At 35.8% G+C, this 22,534-nt stretch overlaps 3 protein-coding genes across 6 annotated transcripts; 1 reads left to right on the forward strand and 2 right to left on the reverse strand.

Moving 5' to 3' along the window:
* Positions 1-425: 425 nt before the first annotated feature.
* LOC102617361 (uncharacterized) lies at positions 426-5,678 on the forward strand. Of its 2 annotated transcripts, none has more exons than XM_006472390.4 (6): positions 426-867; positions 973-1,165; positions 1,955-2,041; positions 2,784-3,167; positions 4,215-4,374; positions 4,553-5,678. In XM_006472390.4, exons 1-6 carry the CDS (start codon positions 794-796, stop codon positions 5,491-5,493), a joined length of 1,839 nt encoding a protein of 612 aa, XP_006472453.2. In that variant the 5' UTR covers positions 426-793; the 3' UTR covers positions 5,494-5,678. The 2 variants fall into 2 exon arrangements, with proteins under 2 accessions (XP_006472453.2, XP_024952686.2); XM_025096918.2 differs by lacking the exon at positions 426-867 and adding an exon at positions 1,256-1,475 and having other exon boundaries at positions 1,024-1,165.
* A 136-nt stretch (positions 5,679-5,814) lies between these two features.
* Positions 5,815-8,857, reverse strand: LOC102616083 (protein NETWORKED 2A). Its single transcript, XM_025096916.2, has one exon. It carries the CDS (start codon positions 8,766-8,768, stop codon positions 5,976-5,978), a length of 2,793 nt encoding a protein of 930 aa, XP_024952684.2. The 5' UTR covers positions 8,769-8,857; the 3' UTR covers positions 5,815-5,975.
* A 1,266-nt stretch (positions 8,858-10,123) lies between these two features.
* On the reverse strand, positions 10,124-13,718 carry LOC102617655 (uncharacterized). 3 transcript variants are annotated; one of them, XM_006472391.4, is made up of 3 exons: positions 13,563-13,718; positions 12,093-12,589; positions 10,124-10,759 (listed from the first exon to the last, which is right to left on the reverse strand). In XM_006472391.4, the coding sequence occupies exons 2-3, from the start codon at positions 12,553-12,555 to the stop codon at positions 10,710-10,712; spliced, it is 513 nt and encodes a 170-aa protein (XP_006472454.2). In that variant the 5' UTR covers positions 12,556-12,589; positions 13,563-13,718; the 3' UTR covers positions 10,124-10,709. The 3 variants fall into 3 exon arrangements, with proteins under 3 accessions (XP_006472454.2, XP_006472456.2, XP_006472455.2); XM_006472393.4 differs by having other exon boundaries at positions 13,441-13,608; XM_006472392.4 differs by lacking the exon at positions 13,563-13,718 and adding an exon at positions 12,771-13,421.
* Between the last annotated feature and the right edge of the window lie 8,816 nt (positions 13,719-22,534).

The raw sequence follows: 22,534 nt of genomic DNA on the forward strand, positions 1-22,534 counted from the left end.
GTTGTTGTTGTTGTTATTATTATTAATAATGTTATGGAGTAATTCGAAATTCTGGGGCAGTTAAGACTGTTTGAAAGGAAAGGAGATGGCCAAACGTGATTCATGTGAAACCCACCGATATAATTCCACAACTGAAAGGAACAGCGGAGTTAATGCTGGACAAGTTGGATTAGCAAATATTTTGGGGGGAAAAAAAATTATCAGCTAGTATTACATTACATGATTTCTGCTAAAGATCCAGTGAAAGTGTGACACCAACAAATCCAACCAAGAAATTATCGGTGTACGTCCCTGTTAAATTCTCCTTTCTCTAAAATAATATATAATTATTATATAATTTAATTTTCTCCTTCATTAATAATACCTAGGGAATAATATATGTGAGTGTGAGTGTGTGTGTGTGTGTGTAAGATTGACTTTTGGAGACGATGAATTGGAACCGAAGATTCCTGTCTATCCATAAAAGGAAAAAGATTTAAAAAAAAAAAATGGAAAGGGCGATAAGGTCATTTAAAGGTGCTGCGATTGCTTCTTTCTACACCTCCATCTCTGCCTTTTTCAGTCATCCTTTCCCCGTTTCTTTCTCTCCACTTAATTAGAAACCCCCGACAGGCGCGTGTTCTCCACGCTCTGCAACGGTCGGTCATCCTCGCTCGTTCAACTCTCGTACTCTCTCTCTCTCTCTCTCTCTCTCTCTAGGTTTTTGGCCTTTATCAATTTCTCACTCTAAAACCCTAGGGGTTTTAGTTGCTGATTTCCACCAATCTTACCATGTAATTTAATCAATAAAACAATGGTTGAGAACACTAACAAGAAGCAAAAGAAAGGCTCAATCAGCGAAGGAGACGTCTCCTCTCTCTTACAAAGGTTCTTTCTCTCTCTCTCTCTCTTCTTCTTTTAATTAAATTTGTGTTTTATTTTTTATTTAGGTGTTTGTAATGTAACATGATTTTGGTGTTTGTTACCGAGCAGGTACACAGCAAATACGGTGCTGGCATTGCTACAAGAAGTAGCTCAATTTCCGGATGTGAAGCTTGATTGGAATGCGTTGGTGAAGAAGACTTCAACTGGGATTTCTAATGCCAGAGAATACCAGATGCTTTGGAGACATTTGGCTTATCGGAACACCTTGTTTGATAAATTGGAAGACAACGCCCAACCTTTGGTAAACATTTTTCAACTCCCCTTTCCCGGACGCTGCCTTTGGTCTGTTTTGTGTGTAACAGAGGCGTGTTATTTGGTTTGCGTGAATCAGGTTGGCTTTAGGAATTTCTAGGTGGTGATATATGATTTTTAAGGAAAGAATGTCACTACAGTGTACTCAGAGTGTGATACTTCTGGCTGCTATCAGTTTTCAAGTTATCTAGGCTGTTTGTGAAATGTGAATTTATTCTTCATTGACCAAAAACTGTTGAATGTTCACATTGGTGTTGCTGGCTAGGCTACACTGATCGTCTTCAATAGAAATGATCCAGGTTTATGTTGATAATTTGCTTGCTTTCTTGGTAAAACAATTGTTGCGAGCCTCTCGTGTTATTTTGTGCTTTGGAATCAACCCATGACTGTGAGTTGCTGAGGGTAGAGAATCTTAACAGACGCATGCATGCATATATAGATTCACATCAACTAATATGACCAGGAAGGAACTTGAGGAAAAAAGAAAATGACCGAATAACATAAATGTCTGCTGAGTAGAGACCAAATTATTTCACTACATTGGCACATCGAGTTATTAACTTCTTGAACATTTTTGTCTTGTTGAAGCAGTTATTGTCTTTTCTTCTACATTTTATTGATTTGCATTGTAAAGCGCATAGGTTCAATGGTCTATAAAGCTTTCTTTTGTAGTTTGGTAAACTAGGGCATTCATATCTTGATTCTCGCTGACATCCTTGCTAATCCTACACAGGTCATGGTCATTTATGTTGTCTATAATGAACTTTTTCATATGCAGGATGATGATAGTGACTTGGAATATGAATTGGAGGCATTCCCAGAAGTTAGCAGTGAAGCATCAACTGAGGCTGCTGCATGTGTAAAAGTACAATAAATTTTTCTGAATTTACTCTAGTAATTTTCCAATTTTTAAATTGAATGTTTTCTCTTTATATAGATACTAAGTAGCTTTGTGAAAGATCACTATTTCACTTTCCTGTTCTTTTCATGATTTGAATATATAGTAGGAGAAGTTGTGAATTGGAAGACTGTCTCAGTTTTCATCCATATAGATGACATGTTTGTGGGACCTTACTGATATTTGATCCTCAGACATGGGCTTTTGGTTGAAATAACAAGTGATGAGTACAAAATGTGTTAGGTGGTTCTGTATGTGATACAGATGAAAGATTCTGGTAAAGAAATTGGGTCACATAATATCTCATGTGCCTGGGCCATTCTACTAAAACTTCAGTAGAGTTGTGATATGATCTTCTAAAGAAGGAAAAAGAAACGCAATCAAAATGTTTTCATTGGTTATTGGTGACTGTTGGATGGTTGCATTTTATTAGTTAAGGTGTAGCCTTGCCCGTAGACATTGTCAATATCCATTCATTTAAGTGGATTCTGAACTTTGAACATTTTATTGTCAAGAAGGCATAACTTAAAATAAGTTTTGATCGTTAGACTCTTTCTCTGCTTGTCCTGTCATGCTTTACAGAACAAATTGTTATGTGTTTGAACTGATTTCAAAATGAAATTATAGTGCTTAAATTTATTGTTTATCATACTAATTGATGGTTCTCTTAGTCCAGTTAATCATTTTATGGGGTTGTTCTTTTGGCCAGGTACTGATTGCTTCTGGCCTGCCAAGTGATTCCAGTCTCCCTAATAGCTCGATGGTTGAGGCCCCATTGACTATAAATATTCCCAATGGCCAGTCACTCAGAGCTTCTACAGAAAATTCACAACCTTCTTCCTTAATGCAAGGGATGAATATCACAGTTCCAGTTGCTGTTCAGAAAGTGCCGTTACCTGCACCAACTCCTGAAGTATTGGATGCAAATGGATTAATAGGTGGCAGCATGCCTCCTCGAAAGAAAAGAAAACCATGGACTGCAGAAGAGGATTTAGAGCTGATTTCTGCCGTGCAGAAATGTGGTGAAGGGAATTGGGCAAATATCCTAAGAGGAGACTTCAAGTGGGATAGAACTGCTTCACAGTTATCTCAGGTTATTTTTATCACCTTTTATTGTTAAATTTGTAGCTGTTACCAATTTTTGATATATGACTCACCATTATTCATTTAGTCTCTCCTATGAAGCAAATATGTAGAATGATATGAGATATATGATGCTTGGTTATAACAGGTGTTTTCTTTACTATTTTCCCTTTCCTCAATTGACAAGCAAGCAGATGGGGACATTTCGCTGGGTCATATTTCAAGGGTGTATAGTATTGTCTAACCAATTGATTGTTGGGACTTCACCTGTAACCGTGTTCTTTTTTTGACAATTGACAACATGCAGTGTGGTCAAAGTGTTGATGAGTGGACAGGTGATTGCTTTGTCTGGGTAATGCCTCTAGGTTTCTCGGCCGATCAGTTGGATGTGTCATTTATTACATGGGCCACAAAGCAATCTAACTTCAGTTTCACATTTGCGATGATGCCTGCTAATCAATATAAAAGTAGTTACCAGTAAATTGCATGGTCTTACAATCATGTTATATATAGTCATTCTGTGCTGACTTTAAACAGCATACATATATTATATCTGTAGGTATTTCCCATCTTATTTGAAATATCTAAGTTGCTAGAAATGTCAGTTAGGGTGTTTTTAAGGTTAGTGGACATCTTTCTTGCCTTTTGTAAGCTTAACTTTTTCATGATGATTCTGTTTAAATTAAAGTTTTCAAAGTTGAACTTGATCATAGGTGCTAGGAAATTAGAACTTTTTGTTGAACTTGATTTCAACTACTGAAGCGAACACTTTTTGGCTTTTGACAAGCTTGATTTACATTTTGAACTTGTATTGATGGTAAAGCCATTACAATATAATTACTAACAGCTATCCGTTGTCATCTAGTCCGGTCAGGATGTCTGGGTTTACCCAGTTTTCCCGGGTTCAAATCCCGGCAACGGAAATTTTTATTTTGTTATTAATATTTTTCTCATGGTGACTTCATTGAAATAAAACAAAATAATGTTTTTATCTGGCAGGATTCTTGTCTTGCTGTGTGTTCTACTAATTATTACAATCTTATTCCAATGTCTGCAGAGGTGGAATATCCTTAGGAAGAAACATGGCAACGTGATTTTGGGATCCAATTCATCTGGCTCACAACTTTCTGAGGCACAGCTGGCAGCTCGTCACGCAATGTCCCTGGCCCTTGATATGCCAGTTAAAAACATAACAGCATCTTGTACAAATACTACTGGTGATTCTCTTCTTCTCATCAAACTGAACTTATGAATTTAAAACCTTGTGATGACTTTGTTTTGGAACCTTTTATTTTTATTGTTGGCTCCAAATTTTGTTTCAATTATGCTTAATCCATCTTAAGATTTGTTAATTTTGTGTATTTTTTGAACGATTTTTCCATCAATTTGGAACAGCTGGGACAACTTCAAGTGCTACAATGAATAACCCCGTGCCTTCCACTGCAAATGCTGAAGCTTCTTCAGTGGCCAACCAATCAAAATTATCTCCTGTGGGATCACCTGGTTCTGCAGTAAAATCTCGAGTACCCTTGAAGAAAATGCCAGCAAAGTCAAATTTCGGTGCGGATTCAAGCATAAGAGCTGCAGCAGTTGCTGCTGGAGCTCGAATTGTAACCCCATCGGATGCCGCATCACTGCTCAAAGTTGCTCAGGCAAAGAAGGCAATCCATATTATGCCCTCTGGTGTTTCCTCAATCAAATCTCCCAGTGCAGGTAGTGCCTCTGTGCATTTGGAGGCTTCTCCCACTACACGCTATGTTCGGCCGAGCCTGCCTGTTGTACCATCCTCAAGCAGTCCTGCTGTCACATCTAGTGCCTCACATCCTGGTTTGGTCAAAGCTGCCTTACCAAAAGTGCAGCATAATACATCCTGTGAGCAGACTAATGCAGTAGTCTCTGTTCCAGGCACTGAACTTCAACTAAAGCCAGAGGTGAAGGCTGGAGAAGAGATCAAAGTTTCTGGTGGCAGTGTCTCAGGAAATGAACCAAGCAAGGAAATTCAATTAGATTTGCCAAAACTAGATGCAGAATTTAAAAATCAAGCAGCAGTTGCAGAATTTGAAAATCAAGCAGCAGTTGCAGAGAATCCTGATTCCTCTTCGAATATGGAGATTGTTGAGAATGGCCAGGTGCAGAGTAATGGCAACCAGCCTGAAGGTAATGGGAATCAAAACGGCAATGATGATAAGATGGTGGATTCACCAGTTGCAAATGGTGAAAATCAAGCTGCTGTTAAACAGAAAAATAGTGGGCTGCCTCAAAGCTCTAATAATGAAGAGGCAGAATTACCAACCCTGGTGATCGACAAATGCAGCAGCAAAAATCTGGAGGTTTGAGGTGATATGAAGGCTAGCATGTAAGAAACCAGTTGTAGGTATCTTGTGCAAGATACAGACCAATTAGTTTTGGGTTTCAATTTGTTTGTTAAATTGTGTAGTGTAAATTTAGTTCTCGAGGGAAATTATTGAAAGTAAAATGATTTCAGCTGCATCCTTGTCAATGGTGCATCTTCTCATATTAATATGCAGGCTTAATGAGATGGAACTCTGATGGAGGAACGAAACTAGCACTACGGAAGTCCAATTCCAACTGCAGTCTGAAACGGGAATTAGTAAACACAATATGTCTATATACTAGTATACTTTATTTTATAAAGTATTAAACATCGTTTTATGGGTTCACGTCCTAAAATTAAAAAGAAAACATAATCCTTTCATCATATTCTGCCTGCACACAAAGGACCTATTCTATCAGAATCAAGCACAAATTAAATAGCTTCCTTAATGGTAACGAGAGCGAAGAAAGAAAGGCCTGTATGCTATTGCGGGCATCTTGCCGGGGCGTGATCACTGTCTTGTCTCTGCAGTGCTGGACTCATGCAAGAGAAGAGTGATGGCTTTTGTTTCTGGCCCTGCTTCTTTAATTTCACTCCGAATAAGAAGGAATGCAATGGAATTCTTGCTCTAGTTGATGAGCTTCTCATTGGGGGGTGATGCCTTAGCTGCTCATCCAGTTTTGCCAGTGTCTTCTCAACTTCAACTCTTAGTTGCTTCACACAATCAAGGCCTGCATGCAGCTCATCAGCAATCTTCTTGTTCTCTTGCTTCATGTTCATAATTTCACCTTGAAACTTTGCAGCTTGATAATTGCTGAGTTCAGCATCTTCTGCTTTGGCACTGGCACTGGCACTTGCGTTAGCAACTCTTGATACCTCTTCTTGAATGTTGCACAGAGATGTGTATCTATCTTGCACTTCGTCTTTCAATACTTCATTATTTTCCAGCCATAATGTCAGTTCAGTTTGTATTTCTCTCAGATGTTTGTATATAGGCCGCGCATCTGATTTAGTATAGCGTTGCTTTGCACTTCCTTCTTGCTTCTTCTTATCCTTGAGTCTCGCCAACTCTGCTTTCAAATCCTGTACTGTACTTTGGTATTTCTGTATCTGATGAACAGACGTGCTGAACCTCAACCAGAACTCCAGGTTTTCCTCCAGCAGTTCATCAATATCTGCACGGATTTTTTCTTCTATGGGTGAAATAGTACAGTGAATTTTTACGTGCTTTACGTTCACCTTGCTTTGTTCTCTTTTAGGATACTTCTTCAAATCAATTCTTTCTCTGTAATCGTAGATGTGTTCACTTGATGATGGAGCTGGCTGTTGACTTGAACCTAAGAATGAAAAATGAGAAACTGGGGTAGCTGTTGTTTGTGTTATGCTTTCATGGGATTCTTCCTGTTCCTGTTCCTGATGTGACTCTGTCAAACTAGTATGAGTATCCATGGTTTCATGTAAACTTGTATGTGAAACTGTGCCCAGTTTTTGTCGTAAAGCATGAATCTCCTCATCTCTGAATGCAACAGCATTTTCCAATTCCCTTATCTGCAATGCTAATTCGATGAATCTATCACGATTTTTCTTCTCCATCACACTCAGCTTTCTCCTCACATCCGTGTAATTATGAAGCACTGAAGTGTACTCCTCCAGTAGAATCTTTTCTCTGTCTTCTAATCCACTTGACAGCATCCTCCAGTTTGGTGTTTCTTCTCCTTCCTCTATCCCAGGTTCATCTGGCTCGGTATCAAGGTTAATGCTTGCTGTTTCTGACATGAATTTCTTCTCATCGGGCTTGTCGCTTGGGCCTGAATCATTGTCTTCTCTTTGTGCTTTGACGGTATCATTTTCCTCTTCTTCTTTCTCGGCACCAGAAGTCAGAATGTTGTCATCCTTTTCGTTTTTAGCATCCGAAATAGCTTTCACTTCTGGGAATAATCCTGCATTCTCAACATCCTCTTCTATCTTCCCACTTTGTAATTTCTCGGATAAATAGTCGGCACTACTAGTTGCTTCAACAAAATGTGTTAGGAGGTTGTTGCTTTGATCATCAATGCTTCGGTTCAGACTTTTAATTCTGTGCAGTTCCTCCTCCACTGCTGTTAACCTCTTTTTCATACCATCTGAATCCGCAATCAAAGATTCTTTTTCTCCTTCCAGCCTACTAATGTGTCCCTCTAGCTGATCTGTTTCTGATCTCAACGTCTTCACCAAAGCCGTTTGTGAAGAGACGGCAGACTCCAGATTAACAACTTTATCCACAAGCTCATCAATTTTCTCAACCAGTTGTGTCACAGCGAGAGACTCGTTTGAATCAACTGCAACCTGATCCTCAATCTTTTTACTTGACAGTTCAACATCGCTTTTCCCTTGTGGGGCTAAATCTGCTTTCAATTCTGAACCTGCAGTTGTCTTATTCTCATTTTCCTCCCAGGGTTGTTCTTGCTCTCGCTCATCTGTTTGGTTGACAATAAACCGATTTCTGAGCTTTATAAACTTCTCATGAGCCTCTATAATCCTTTGTTGTTCTGTTTTTGCCTCTTCAAGTGACTGCTCCTGTTTTTCTTGCAACTTACTCAACGTGTCTTGGCACGACTTTACAGCAGTGGCTGCGATCAAAGTTCTAGCTTCATTGTCATCTATAACGGTGCCAATACCGAACTCATCCTGTAAGTTACAAACTTTGGCTTGCATTTCAGTTATCTGGTCCTCAATCTCCCAATACTTTTCATATCCGCGTTCATACGAACTCTTGGCAAACTCTTTTTCAGTTTGCAAGCCCAAGATTCCTTTCTGCAGCTTATCAATTTCTTCTAGTGCCTCCTCTTTGTTCAAGCCTGATTTTAGTGACACAGCAGCAGCAGCAGCTTTAGCAGAGCTTGAATTTCCCTTTAAGCCCTTCTTAGCCATTCTCAAAAAAGGGGTCATGAAATCTTTCTTTGGAATGGCGGGTACATTTGGTATGTTCGCATTAGGCTTAAATGCTGCTTTATTTGAAGGCGATGATACACCTTGATTCTCTTCATCTTCTGCATCCATTGCAAACTGAACTTGTTCCGGAAAAACAGTAGCAATGGTTCGGTTGGCGCTCTGCAGCTCTTTGGACAAGTGATCATATCTTTCTGCTAATGCTCTATATGATCTGTATGAGTCTTCCACGAAGTTTATCAGTTCCGGTCGCTTCCTGTAATACATTTCAGCCCTTTGGGCGAATGAGTCTCCATCATCATCGATGATTTTTAGCATCTCCCCAACCTTTTCCTCCATATCTGTCATTTAATTTCACCGAAAATTTTACATTTCTAATTAGTCACTAATTCCTAACAATATATACAGAAACGTGTTGTATCTTAATTCAATTTCAATAGATCTTCAAATTAGTGTTTCTAGTTTTCTGTACGGCTGCATGTATCATCACAGAATTTCGTTCTTCTACAAGCTAATTAAATTAAATCACAATGGGCAAGAATACACAATCATTCATCCTAATTCTTTTACAATATTTGTTTGATTGAAATTGTTATTAACGTGAAGGTAGTCACATGATCGCATCCTGTTGATGAGTAAAGAAATGGTGAAAAAACATAACCCCCCCCCCCCCCCCCCCCCCCACCAAAAGAAAAAGAAAAAAGGTATTTAATTTAAGAAGCATATCAATATTATGAATGCACATACCTTGAAGGTTTGTTTCGAGCCATTTGGACTGTTTTGTTCTGATATGGCTAGCCCACCACCATGAGTAGGCATTGCTTGCTGCTCTCTGCAACATTACTAATGTGTTTATTCTCTATTAATTCTCATTCACTACACAATCATGCATGCATTGCGATGTCCCAATGGCATTCCCCTGAAGATGAAGGATTTGGAAGAATTAAAAAAAAAAAAAAGAAAAAGAATTTTGTGACAAGACAAACACAGCCTTGTAAGAATGTGATCAAATATGGAGGGGAGGACACTTCGCCACAATTAGCTGTAAAATCCTTTGACAAGCTCAATTATTATAGTAAGTCTCTTCAAAAACTCTGTCCGCGTGGCATTTCCATTTGTTTTGACAGCTTTTTCAGTTATTTATTCTGGTATCATTTTCACTCATTTAAGTGCCCCGCAACCCAACCGAATCCAAATCCAAAAACCATGGATAAGTACCGACTTTTTTTTTTTTTTTTTTTTTTACATGGATAGCTGTTATGACTAGAATTAACGGGCTTCCTTAATTTTTACATACCCCTACCAACTCCTTTCAGTTGTAAACAGTTGTCTTTAATTGGATGAATTGAATTGAATGGTCTGCAAATTTTTAATAATCAAAATGAATGATTAGAAATTATTGCCATACTTTTAAGTTGTCAATTAAGTGCGTTGTGTGATTTAAGTAAACGGTTCTTTTATAATTCTGTAATCTTAGAAACAGGGATCATATTATGGTACCGGGTGAGTATTCAATATGTACAATGGATATACCGTACACTTCTGGATAAAATGTGACGGTCCACAAAATAATGGAATAAAAACAAAAAGAAGATTTAGTCCTGCAATAAAATTTAAATTATTATTAGAATATTGTTTTGGTGCGTTTGATGTGAGTGACGCCTTGCAAAACTAAAAACCTTTACGCCATGAAGAAAGATAGAGACACAGAACTGAGAGAGTTTTGTCATGAAACATTTATTTACATAATATTGGCAATTATTTACAATAACGAGATGAAGCTTTAAACAGCTTCCGTATTTACAGTCATATATACAACAAAGAATTGAAATCACAGCTTTTGGATCCTTTTCTAATACTTTTACTTCGATCTCATTCCATCTTCTACCCAAATTCAACGACGCATCATACATCACACAGTTATCTCTGGCATGGCGAGAAGAAGACAGCAGGCACCCGTAAAGCTTCCTCCACAGATCTTTTCAGAGGAAGCAAAAAATGTACGTTAGTCCCATTACTGAGACTGCCATCAAACCCTTCAAGCATTGCCATTTCTAAGTCCTCGTACACTACTACTAGCTGCGAACCAGCATTAGGTTCAAGTGGTAACAGTATACTCAGAGCGGCTAATCTCTTTTTTCTTTTCTTTTTTCTCCCCCTCTAACTTGTATCTTCTATTAAATATTTACACATTATTTATCCATTTTCAAACACCAGAACAAATTTCCCAGAAATATTAAACAGCGGCCACCATGCAGACTTGTATGCAACCATCAGCAGTCAGCAGCATTAGTTATTCTGGAGGGAAGAGAGCCATTGCTCCATATACTTCTTGCTCTCTGCACATTGAAGAGAAAAGCAGAGAACAAATCAGCATAAAAAATACTGGATGAAAAATCAAGACTGTACGGTATTAGCCAAAAAAATAGATGCGTATACTTGCGGCAAAGGCCGCGTATAAGAAGCTATTGTATTATTACAAGAACTTCAAGGTCAGAGAAAAGAAAGAAAAACAATAACTTAGCTAGAGCAAAGCTAGGACAGTATGCATGATGGTAGTTTGGTTGAGATGGCTGAACGGGCTAAAAGTCCATCATATCTTGTAATCGGTAATTAATCAACTAGAAGATATGGAAAAAGGAAACACCAAACATATTGTTTGTAAGAAACCTTTTTCTTTTAATCTTCTTTACTAGAACTCAGGTGACCACCAGTATAAGCATTCAAGGCTAGGCCAGCTATGCCAAGGGGGCTATTGGTAAGTAACCTTTGTTATTAAACAGTTCAATATATATGTACCCCTTTTCCATAAGTTGGGAAGAATAATCATGCACGAGAAGTATATAAATACTCAATAGACATAGATAATGAGACAGAAGGGCAACATGAGATACTGCAATCTTAAGATTTGAAAACTTGACAGATGTTCGACCCTAATCTTTCTAGTATATGCTAAGCATTTTGACAGCTTATAGATCATTTCCACAGTTACAAAAAACATTAGTATTGCTCTAAAGGTTATATTATTGGATGCTAATGGGGTTCCCAAAACCAGGACTGAAAGCAACAACCAGATATTGGTGATGAACCTTCCTGGTCAACAACCCGTCAAAACTTAATCTGATATAATCATATATTCAAGTTTTACCAATAAATGATCTGGAACTATATTTTTATACCCTGTCCAAATGTTTTAATCCATTTTCTGCAAAATGTAGCTGAATAGAAAAAGAACACTTCTATCATCATTGTTGATGGTTAAAATGGTTGAAGGCTACTGTCAAGCAAACAAATTTCTGTACAACTGACAGATGATAGCTAAAATCTAAGTTCCAGCTGTGTATTCTGCAGAAAATCAAAGCCGAAGACTACATGACCATGTTTTGGTAACTGTAATTAGCATTTTCAGAAGCAATATGCAACGTACTTAATGACCATGTGAAGAACAGTCGAACTTCCCGGATTAAAAGGTTGATGTTCGGAGAACTAATGCAACAAGAAAGGAAATGCAAAAGCACATTTCAACTAGTCCATTGAAGTTCTAGATTTCACATCCCATTCAACAATTTGGTAATCCATGTGCAATTTAAGGTAAAATAATTTTGACCAAGAAATAAAATAGAAATCTGTAATAAAGTTAGTAAAGTTAAAGGGTGAAGAAATAACTCTTACCATCAGAGTAATTATCAGGGATATTCACAATAGCACCCAAAAAATTTTTTGTCGTGCCCTCCACCAAGTCATCTTGAACATGCCCGTAGCATGGAACCAACACAGCAAAACTATTGTCCGCATCATCATCACTCTGGAATCCAGGTCCATGAGGCTCCAACCATCCAACTGAATAATCTGAATCATCGGACTCAGACCCCGAAACACATCCACCATCGGATGGCACGAGAACAACATCATATTCCCTATCAATTTTCCTCTCTTCCCGACTTTGCCATTTCCTTTTGACCTTCCTAGAAGAAGAGGCCACATTAGCCCTCCCAACTAAAGGAAACTTCAGATTATCTAATTCCCACAATCCTGAATCTGATGAAGAGTTTAAAGAAGACCCATTAGAGATTTTAGGCTCCTGATGCTTTCCACTCCTCAGCCACCATGAAAGATTTGTAAATGCCAAAGCCATTCAATCAACCGTAAATGGTTGCAAACTTGCTTGCCTGTAACAGGAAACAATGAAAATAATTAGTGAACAACAGAAACAATTTTATAGCAAAAATCAATAACAGTGGACGAGGCTGATGATTAAGAAGAATTAACTCCTCTTTCACTATGTGCACAAATTTTACATCAGGCAGAATTAAGCAGAAAAAATTAAAAAAAAAAAAAAAAGCTCAAAACCTTATATTTTCCTTTGTTGTAACAATGAACCCAACAAACATCTCAGCAAATTCTTTTAACATCTTTCAGCTCAATCAAGACAAGCTTTTCATTTTGTATTGCACAAAAGAAACAGGAACTTCAATTCATTTAAAATCACTATTTTTTTTTTTTCCCTCACCGAACAACTGAACAGAAAGTAACAGGACATTAACTAAAAATTACAATACAGCCAGATACATATGCTGTCAATATAATACAATGAATTCATAAGACAACCAAATAGAAAACCTAATCATTCTATATTAAAAAAAGCTCGGAGGAACAAAACTGACCATAAATACAAGACACAGCTTTACCATAAATAGAAATAAATCGTAAGATAAATAACTAAACTTTGAAGCATGATGTGACTCATTTATTCAAACCAAAATACCCATCTTTTAAAAAATAAAACCCATAATTTGATTATTTTTTTTTTCCCTTCAAATTTATACATTCATCAATCAAACAAGAAATTAAGCTTAGCCACAGCATTTAAACGACAACCAAAGCTTCAAGCTTTTTCATATTTCTTCATTGTCAAAAACGTTCCTTTAACAAATTAAGTATCTTTTTTTGGAAAACGAAAAAGAGAAATGCAAAAACTTGAGAGGGGAAAAAAACAAAAAGAGAGAGAGAGAATGCTTGCCTTGTAGCTTAAACTTGGAATGTTAAATGAAGATTCAAAGCCCCCCCAGAAAAAATATATATATATATATAATCAAAATTCACAAAACCCAATAAGGAAGATTATTCATTCTAAGAAGGTACCTTTGAAACCCAAAAGCATAAGATTAATCACTATAAAAACGAATTTTTGTGCCAATTTTTCCTCCCTCTCTTCACTTTGAAGAATCAGTATTATATAAAGAGAGCCAGTGAGAAGATTGAGAGAGTCCGGGTAAAATTAGGGAAATTTACAAAATTAGCCATAAAACTTTTACGTTTTTCAACTTTAACCCCCCAAAGTTTTTTCTATCATAACTAGCCAAACACCTTATGTTTGGACTACATTACCCTCATCACTTTCATCAAATTTACAAAGCCATGCCACTTTTTCAAATTTACAAAGCCATGGCACCTGTTCCATTGCTTGTCGCGCATAAACCCACGTATTTTATGGAGTACATGATTTTGGATTTGATTTGTCTCGTCGTAAGCTTCGAAACGGTATATTATACGCCTAAAACGAACATATATAGCTCAAGTTATGGCTTTCGAAATATATATGAAATTTAGTGAGACAGGCAAGTGGGACAGGTGCCTGTCGCACATAAACGCACTGCATTTATGTGCGATAGGCACCTGTCCCACTGCTTGTCGCACATAAACTCACGGCGCTTATGGAATGCATGATTTTGGATTTGATTTGTCTCGTCGTAAGCTTCGAAACGGTATATTATACGCCTAAAACGGACATATATAGCTCAAATTATGGCTTTCGAAACATATATGAAATTTAGTGAGACAGGCACCTGTCCCACTTGCCTGTCTCACTAAATTTCATATATGTTTCGAAAGCCATAACTTGAGCTATATATGTTCGTTTTAGGCGTATAATATACCGTTTCGAAGCTTACGACGAGACAAATCAAATCCAAAATCATGTACTCCATAAAATCCATGGGTTTATGTGCGACAAGCAATGGAACATGTGCCATGACTTTGTAAATTTGAAAAAGTGGCATGGCTTTGTAAATTTGATGAAAGTGATGAGGGTAATGTAGTCCAAACATAAGGTGTTTGGCTAGTTATGATAGAAAAAACTTTGGGGGGTTAAAGTTGAAAAACGTAAAAATTTTATGGCTAATTTTGTAAATTTCCCGTAAAATTATAACTCATTTAAGAAGCGAAAATAAAAGTATATATATCCTCTGCGGTCGCGTACAGGTTTAGAGAATTCTTGTAAGGTACATTGGGGGGTATTTATGTCATATAGAAGCTGGAATTGTAACGAAAAAAAATACCAGGTCAGGTATGTAGTGCTGGGGGGTGGCTGCGGCCTGCGGGTGATGTGGTAAGAAGCTTTGACTATTTTTATTTGCGTGTGAAGATTGTGCAAGTAACTTTAACTACTTGCATATTATTAACAAAGACAAAGTTAATGCTTGATCAATCGCGCAAAGTTTCGCATAATAATTAATTAATTCATTCATTCATTAATTACTTGGTTTTATTAAGCCATTCAATTGCCACGTGTATTATTGTTGATGCTTCCTGGATGCCCTGATTCCTGATGCATGCACTTGTTCTTAACCATTATTTCAATTGCTATTATTTAAAATTTTGATACTGTACACAAATCAATTGTTATGGCGGTGGTTATCTTTAAAGGTTGATGAGTTTGCTTTTCTTTTTTTCTTTTTTTTGGTAATTAATTATAATTTAATTTAAGTACAGTTGTAACGTCCATGAAACTACCCCATCCATTATGTAACAACAACAGCACAAAGATCAAGATCCCTGTGTAACAAACATCTCCATTAACCCTTAATTATTGTGAGATGTCATTAGCATATATATATATATATATATATATATATATATATATATATATATATATATATTTTTTTTACTATATATCGGTTAATAGATAACATATGATTTTTCTTATTGACAAATTATGATAGATATTATTACAAATAAGTGAAGTAATTTATCTTGTTTGTATACTTCTATGGAGGTTATGTTGTAACTTGAAATTGACAGTGCTTTTCTTCTTTCTTGTTAAATATATTTCTTAAGTTCTTTCTACTTATTTGGTGCTATTTTTGTGTTTTTTTTTTTAAATGTTAACAAACAGATACAAGTCTTTTTTTAGCTTATGGTCATACGAATTAAGACCATAGATGATGATGAAATTTTGGATGTCTAAAATGTACTAACAAAAAAGGGTACAGTCCTTTTTATTAATCCAATATGTAGAATTCAGTCAAATTAATGAGAATATAAAGTCCTGCTACGAAGGAATTTTCAGCTGCAGCATACTTGGGAGCATAGGCAGTGATGATGGGTCACGAGAAATGGTACAATACTCACGTGACCAAAGAGAATTCCAAAATGCAACTAAAATCAGCATTCTTATCATCATGTGCTTGGAATGAGATAGTGTTTGATCGATGATCATCATTCAAACACAGTTGTTCTTTGATGAAATCAGGGCTGTCAACTCCAGGTCTGGTCATCTTGCTTTTGCTACAGATATATCAATTTCTTTGTTGTATTCAATCAAGTTTTCGTTAATAAAATTGTGCTCATGAGTTGTCTTTCCAATACTTAGCTTGATTTCTTAAACCAATGAAACCAATTATACTTACCTACAAAGGATCAAAGAAAGCTTGTAACTATTTTAAAACCCATTAATTAAAGTGTATATATATGCAGAAGATAAGCTTTATTGATGAGATTTGTATTGGTTGTTTGAATTACAGGCATTGATGACAATTAATTCATTAATTGATTTGATTGTTGAGATTTTTATTGGTTGTTTGTGCTTGGATCGACTGCACAAAGTTTGTGATAATAATTAATTCATTAATTGATTTGATTTGATTCAATTGCCGAGTGTATTATTATTGATGCTTCTTGGATGCATTAGTTCTTAATCATTCTTTTAAATAGTATTGTAAAGTTAATGGTGGATGAGTTTGCATTTTTTTTCTTCTTCTTTTTTAATAATCAATTGTTATTTTTGTCTAGTTGTAACATCCATGAAATTACCCACCCATCATATAATACAACAATAATCAAGGTCTCTATAAGGGATATCTCTATTAAATCCTTAATAAGAAAGTTATTATGAGAGGTCATTATCATACTCTTGCTACATAGCGATTTATAAATATCATATAATTTCCCTTGTTAACAAATTATGTGAAGAGAATTATATGGATCTGATTATTTATTAAATTTACTGTAATCAAATTTAGTTTTTGTTATTTTTTTTTTTACAATTAAAGTGATAATTTAATTCTCTCTTTACCTAAAATCTGAATCTCAGACCTCTTCTACCATCACTACAGATTTTTACCAAATTTTAATTTTAATTTGATTTATAGAATCTCATAATTTAATCTATATGATCTTTAATGAAATTATATTGTAATTTCAAAAGGATTGTATAAGAACGAATCATCCATTTCAATTAACAAACTTGTTGCATTTCAAGTGGGCCAATAATTTCAATGTAATAATAATTCACACCGGTCGAGCAATTTTACAAATTTTTTTGTTATTAAATTAGATAAACAATTGTTCTTAATATAAACCCAACAAAAAATAAATAAAAAAAGTTGCGGCTAGTTTTTGTTCTTCATCAAAAACAAGATAATGACAATACAAAGCGAAGCCATGTGCGGTAGGCTTAAGGCTCACATTTATTCATTCCATCCTTCCACCTAATTTTTCTTTTTTGATAAATTAATTTCATAGCTATGATAAAAGATAATTTCCGAACCTGACAATGTTAATTAATTTTATCAGTTTCTTGGTTCAATCATTCACAGGGTGTTATGGTTACTCATTTCTTCTTCTTTTTTTTTTAAAAAAAAAGGAATAATGAAATTATTCCAAATAGAAAAAAAAAAGGTAGAAATATTCATAACAAATATAAAATTTGGGTTACGTGCATACTAAAACAATGATCATATATATGGAGAAAGTTACGGTGCAACGATGATACGGTATCACCGTTGCACCCAACCATTAAATCTCACTGAATTCATTCATCTACGTAAATTTAACGGTTAGATATAACAGTGATACTGTATCATCGTTGTACCGTAACCGAATCCTCTATATATATATATATATATATATATATATTGACATGTAATATTTGAAAAAGGAATAAACCAACCACAAACAAAAGAGACACATGGCAGATTTTATGTGACGGAGACCATGGAGACCTTAAAATATTGGCAGACACATCAATTATGCATATTTTTTGTGTGGTCGGTTGCATTGCTTAGACAGGGCGGATGATAGGACCTTCATGGCCTAAAAAATATCGAGTAATAATTATGGGCCCACGAAGGACCGAACCCATTATATTTTGAGACTCAATTATCGGGATTCTGTTGTGATTGCGACACGTCAGTTTCCAAATTTTCCAATCCCATGGAAGATACAATGATGTGAAAAGTGGGGATAGACTAGAGAGGATTAGCATGATTCCTTTTCTTTGTGGAGAATCAAAACATTTGTCAGAGCGTACGGGAAACTAGCAATGAGGACTTTACACGAAAGGTGTTAAATTAGGCCGCTTTATATAATTATATTGCCATAATACACGATAAATTTGTGGGAGGACCTAAGTTATATTCAACGTAATTTATGATTTTTTTATAATAATAGTATTATTAGTGGAATTGAATACTGATGTTGTGAGAGGCGTAAATTACGTTCAACGTAACTTAGCGCTAACTTGAATTTGCGCTTGTTTAGAGAATGTACATGAAATCAATCATATGGCTCATGCATGGATCCGTGGGGGAATGGGCAAGCAAGTGCACGTTGGCTTATCTTAAAGTGGAAGCCACTCCTTATGTTCAAACATGTTGCCTTTGATCTGTCGTCTTTATCTTTATATGCCTTCGATCGTAGTAGAAGATATTTGATATTATTAGCCCATTTCTCATTTGGTAAATTAAATCTTTAATTCCCATTGATTTGGTGCATTTATTCTATATACTCGTTAATTTAATGTTCCAACATTCTATATTTTAGTCTCCTAACCCATGTTGTCAGTTATTTCCTTTGACACGCTTGCAAGAATAATACGTTTACGTTTTTTATGTACTTTTTATATTCAAAAATTAACTTACTTCGTTCTAAGTCTAGATATTATTCCTGTATGCTGAGGAGATATTTTAAAATCAATCCCACACGAAACAGAGAGAGAGAGATATACGGAGAGAGGGGCTTTATTAGGCTTAAAGTTAGGAAAGAAGCCCATTAACAAATAAGGAGCCCACCAAGCTTGACCCACTTTTAAGTAGTAGTAGTAGTAATAATAATAATAATAATAATAAACAATGTTAAGAAGTCCTACTCGTTTAGTTTTTGCATCATCTTCTTGGTCGTAACTTCTATTGTTTAATTTCTAACAGAAAAAGTAAGATTATTCTTACACATTATGACTTCGAAAATAATTATTATTTTATGGGTATTAATGAGAAAATTGAATTATTAATAACATGCTGTTTTAATCAGTTTTTTAAAATTTATTAAATGAGGGGACGAAGCGAAAAAAGATGTAATTTTCCTAATATTACAATTTACACCATATATACATATACAAAATTGTTTGTGGAATTTGCTGAAATGAGTATATTGTATGCTTACTTTGTTCTAGTTCTTGAGGTTCCCAAGAAGATATTCTCTTTTTTTTTTTTACCTTCTTGTAGACCTTGAATTCAATAGAAATGCTTCTATTGATATAAATTTATTTTGCGGAAATATATATTAATGTGCACATTTCATACTTTTGAGGATGGGGGAGCCATCATATCTTTGTAGCCGCTGAATCCTTTGGACACTAAAGGACATAATTACCTTATCAATTTAATTGAATGCACTAATTTAGTGTAAAGTTAAGGAATATTGTGCAGTTAATAAATAAATAAATATATATATATATATATATATATATATATATATATACATATATATGTATATATAATTTAGTGTAAAGTTAACTTTACCCACTGGCTTTCCTTCATCTGGCAATGTTATAGGCCAGCATGTGGGCAGTGGTGGAATCAGGCCATGCAGCATTCCCTTTCCAGTTGATCAATTTGATTCAAGACCACAGACAACAATTTTTAAAAAAAAAAAAAATTGGCAAATCCATAAAATGACAATAAGTGTTTATAAAAAATGATATTTGAGGAACAATAGAGACAGAGGATGACAAGAACATGTTCAAAGCTACATAGGTTTGATGGTGTTTTTGTCAAATTTTTTTTTTTCTTTTATCACCACTACTATGTTCAAGTATCATTGTGTATTCCTATAGTGAACTTCTTAATTGACCAAGTCTTGTAGCTGGGCATGAGTTTCCTTAAAAGGCTAACAGCAGCTTTTTCTAAAAAGCATTGGCGTTAGAAAATCTTCCTTTTTGTCTGCTTTATGGATATCCCACTGTCCAAATCTCAGCAACTCTTCTGTATACGTACTTTGATGCTTCTTTTTCAAGCCCATGGCTACCTTGGAGTTGTTGTTCATAACCACACGATGAAAAGGTTACTAGAGCTGGTCCCGTGCTTCACACCAGCCGAGGCAGGCATTTGAGGCTCGGGAAATGAGAAAGGGTGGCGGATGTTGACAATTATGAATCGAGACGACCAGAAGAAGGAAACAGTAGTGCCGTTTCAGCTGCAATTCAAATAAAACGTCCCTCAGGATGGAAAGCCACGCCCTTCATCTTAGGTCTTGACTTAATTATGATATAAAATGTAAACACATTATACATGTAGATATTAATGGCCGGCAAAGCAATGTCTTTATTTTGTGATGCATGCAGGAAATGAGTCGTTTGAGAGAGTGGGGTCATTTGGGATACTGGCAAGCTTTACTGTGTATTTGTTAGCTGAATACAACGTATCACAGGTGGATGCTGCTGTAAAGTTTGGTGCCTGGAACGGTGTCAGCAATTTCCTAACAATCATCTGTGCTTTCATAGCTGATGCCTATCTCGGAAGATTTCTCACCATTGTTTTAGCTTCCTTTGCATCTCTTTTGGTATGGATACCTCTCTCTTTATGTCCAAATTAACATTGAGCTCCCCGTTTCGGAGCTTTGTGTGTGTGATTTCTCGAGTATGGGTTGAGAGTCACGAAGTGGGACTTCAAAATGTTTGGTGAGAGGCAGAAGCGGGTTTTTGAAGTTAAAGATTCAGAGAGTTACAGCTTTGCTTTAAATATTGAGTTCTTTTTTTTTTTTTGGTTTTGACCACGAGGTATCCAGCCTCAACTGTGGAAAGCACCTTTAAGCTCGTACCACAACTCAAATTAGAAGTCCCCGCTCGAACCGAGAGGCACAGGTTCTCCCAACAAAGGCGACTTCCCTGCGACTCGAACTGGGGAGCAAATCCAATCAAGCCACTTAAGGGGACTCCATTGCCAGTGGAGCCAACACTTTGTTGGTTAAATATTGAGTTCTTTATAAAACGGTCAATGGGTTGCCGTTTTGTCGTCCTTGTTCTGTCGAGTCACTGCTGCTAAATCTGCGGACTGCCTCTCTCTTTGTCATCTTCATGCACATTCTGTTAGTTTGTGCCCGTAGAGTTATTGCGTGTTAATTACTTTGCTGCTTGTTCTTGCAATGACTGGTTTTTCAATAGGTTATTTATTGGTTCAGTTATTGATTTTTAATACATTTTTGCCAAAATGTATTAATGTTGTGTATATATTGTAGAAAAATAAAAATGTCATCATTGTAGCCATTGAAACGTGGGCATTATAATGACATAATTAATTATCATTCGAAAGTACTCTAAAATTAATCAGACAATTATGCCAACGAAGTAAGAGGGATAGAGAGAGGTTGTGACTCATATCATTGTACTTTTCATCCATCTTAAACAAATCTTAATTGACGATATTTCTACCAAGAATCATAGTGGACTATTTCGTAGCCTTAAAGAAGCATAAATCTTAACAGGCCTCATTCTATTGAAAATTAAAGCAGACCAGTAATTAGGATTTGGGACAGTACTCTATTGAAAAGAGGATTAAGAATTAAGAGATTTGTGACAGTAACCTGTAGATCAGTCAAAAAAATGAACTCGAAAATGAGTTAAAGAGGTTATGCATAGGGGATACAGATTTGAGACCTGGCTCTTGTACCACGTCGGTTAAATTACTGAATCAAAAGTTCACTTAAGTTCTGTTAATACATCGATCAATAAGGTGACCTTCAAGAATGGCCCAGCTGGTAGGTCTCTATTCATGAAAATTGCACTTGAAATAACGAAAGAGAGCAATGTCGTAGAAGACAATAGATGTAATCGTGTATCAGAATCACCAATGCTAAGAAAATGAAGAGAGAATGCAGAGCATTTTATGAATTACTGTCCCGGAACTTTTACTCACACCAAACACATTTACAACCTCTCTGTATATATTCTAGGTAAACTGAAATCAAAATATCATCTTCAACAATTTTGATTAAAATAGCTGTGTTTCTTAATTAGAAACAATAATTCTGATTATCAATTTATGCTAAAGTCCTGTTTCTATCTAGTCAAATGATCCATGATTTACTAAAGAGCAGTCTGAGATATCCTCGGTGTCAACTATATATTATAGCAAAAATAATGCTACTAATGTTCCTTGCCAAAAAGAAAATTTCAGCCACATTATGGATGGTTTGTGTTGTCTAGCTAGGAGTTCTTCCCTTACAAGAACATCCGCATATATTAAAATGTTGATTGAAGGCTTCATCGTCCTATATAACTATATTAATGTGTTAAATTTGTGTAAGACATGCTATAACTATAAATTAATTCACATTTTAAAACGCGTGGACGTATACACCTAAGTAATATCATTAGAAGTTATGTGTTTGATGGTTGCAACTATATACTTGATGAAATGCCTCACTAGTGGATTTTTGGCGGGAAGGCAATATTTTAAGGCTGTGTTTACTTGCTGGAGTGGGAGTGAGGAGTGTGTATTTCTCCCACTCCAGCGTTTACTTGCTTAAAATGACCACGGATTGGGAATCCCACTCCGTGG

The sequence above is a fragment of the Citrus sinensis genome, chromosome 5 (genome assembly GCF_022201045.2).
Source record: "Citrus sinensis cultivar Valencia sweet orange chromosome 5, DVS_A1.0, whole genome shotgun sequence".
Taxonomy (NCBI): domain Eukaryota; kingdom Viridiplantae; phylum Streptophyta; class Magnoliopsida; order Sapindales; family Rutaceae; genus Citrus; species Citrus sinensis.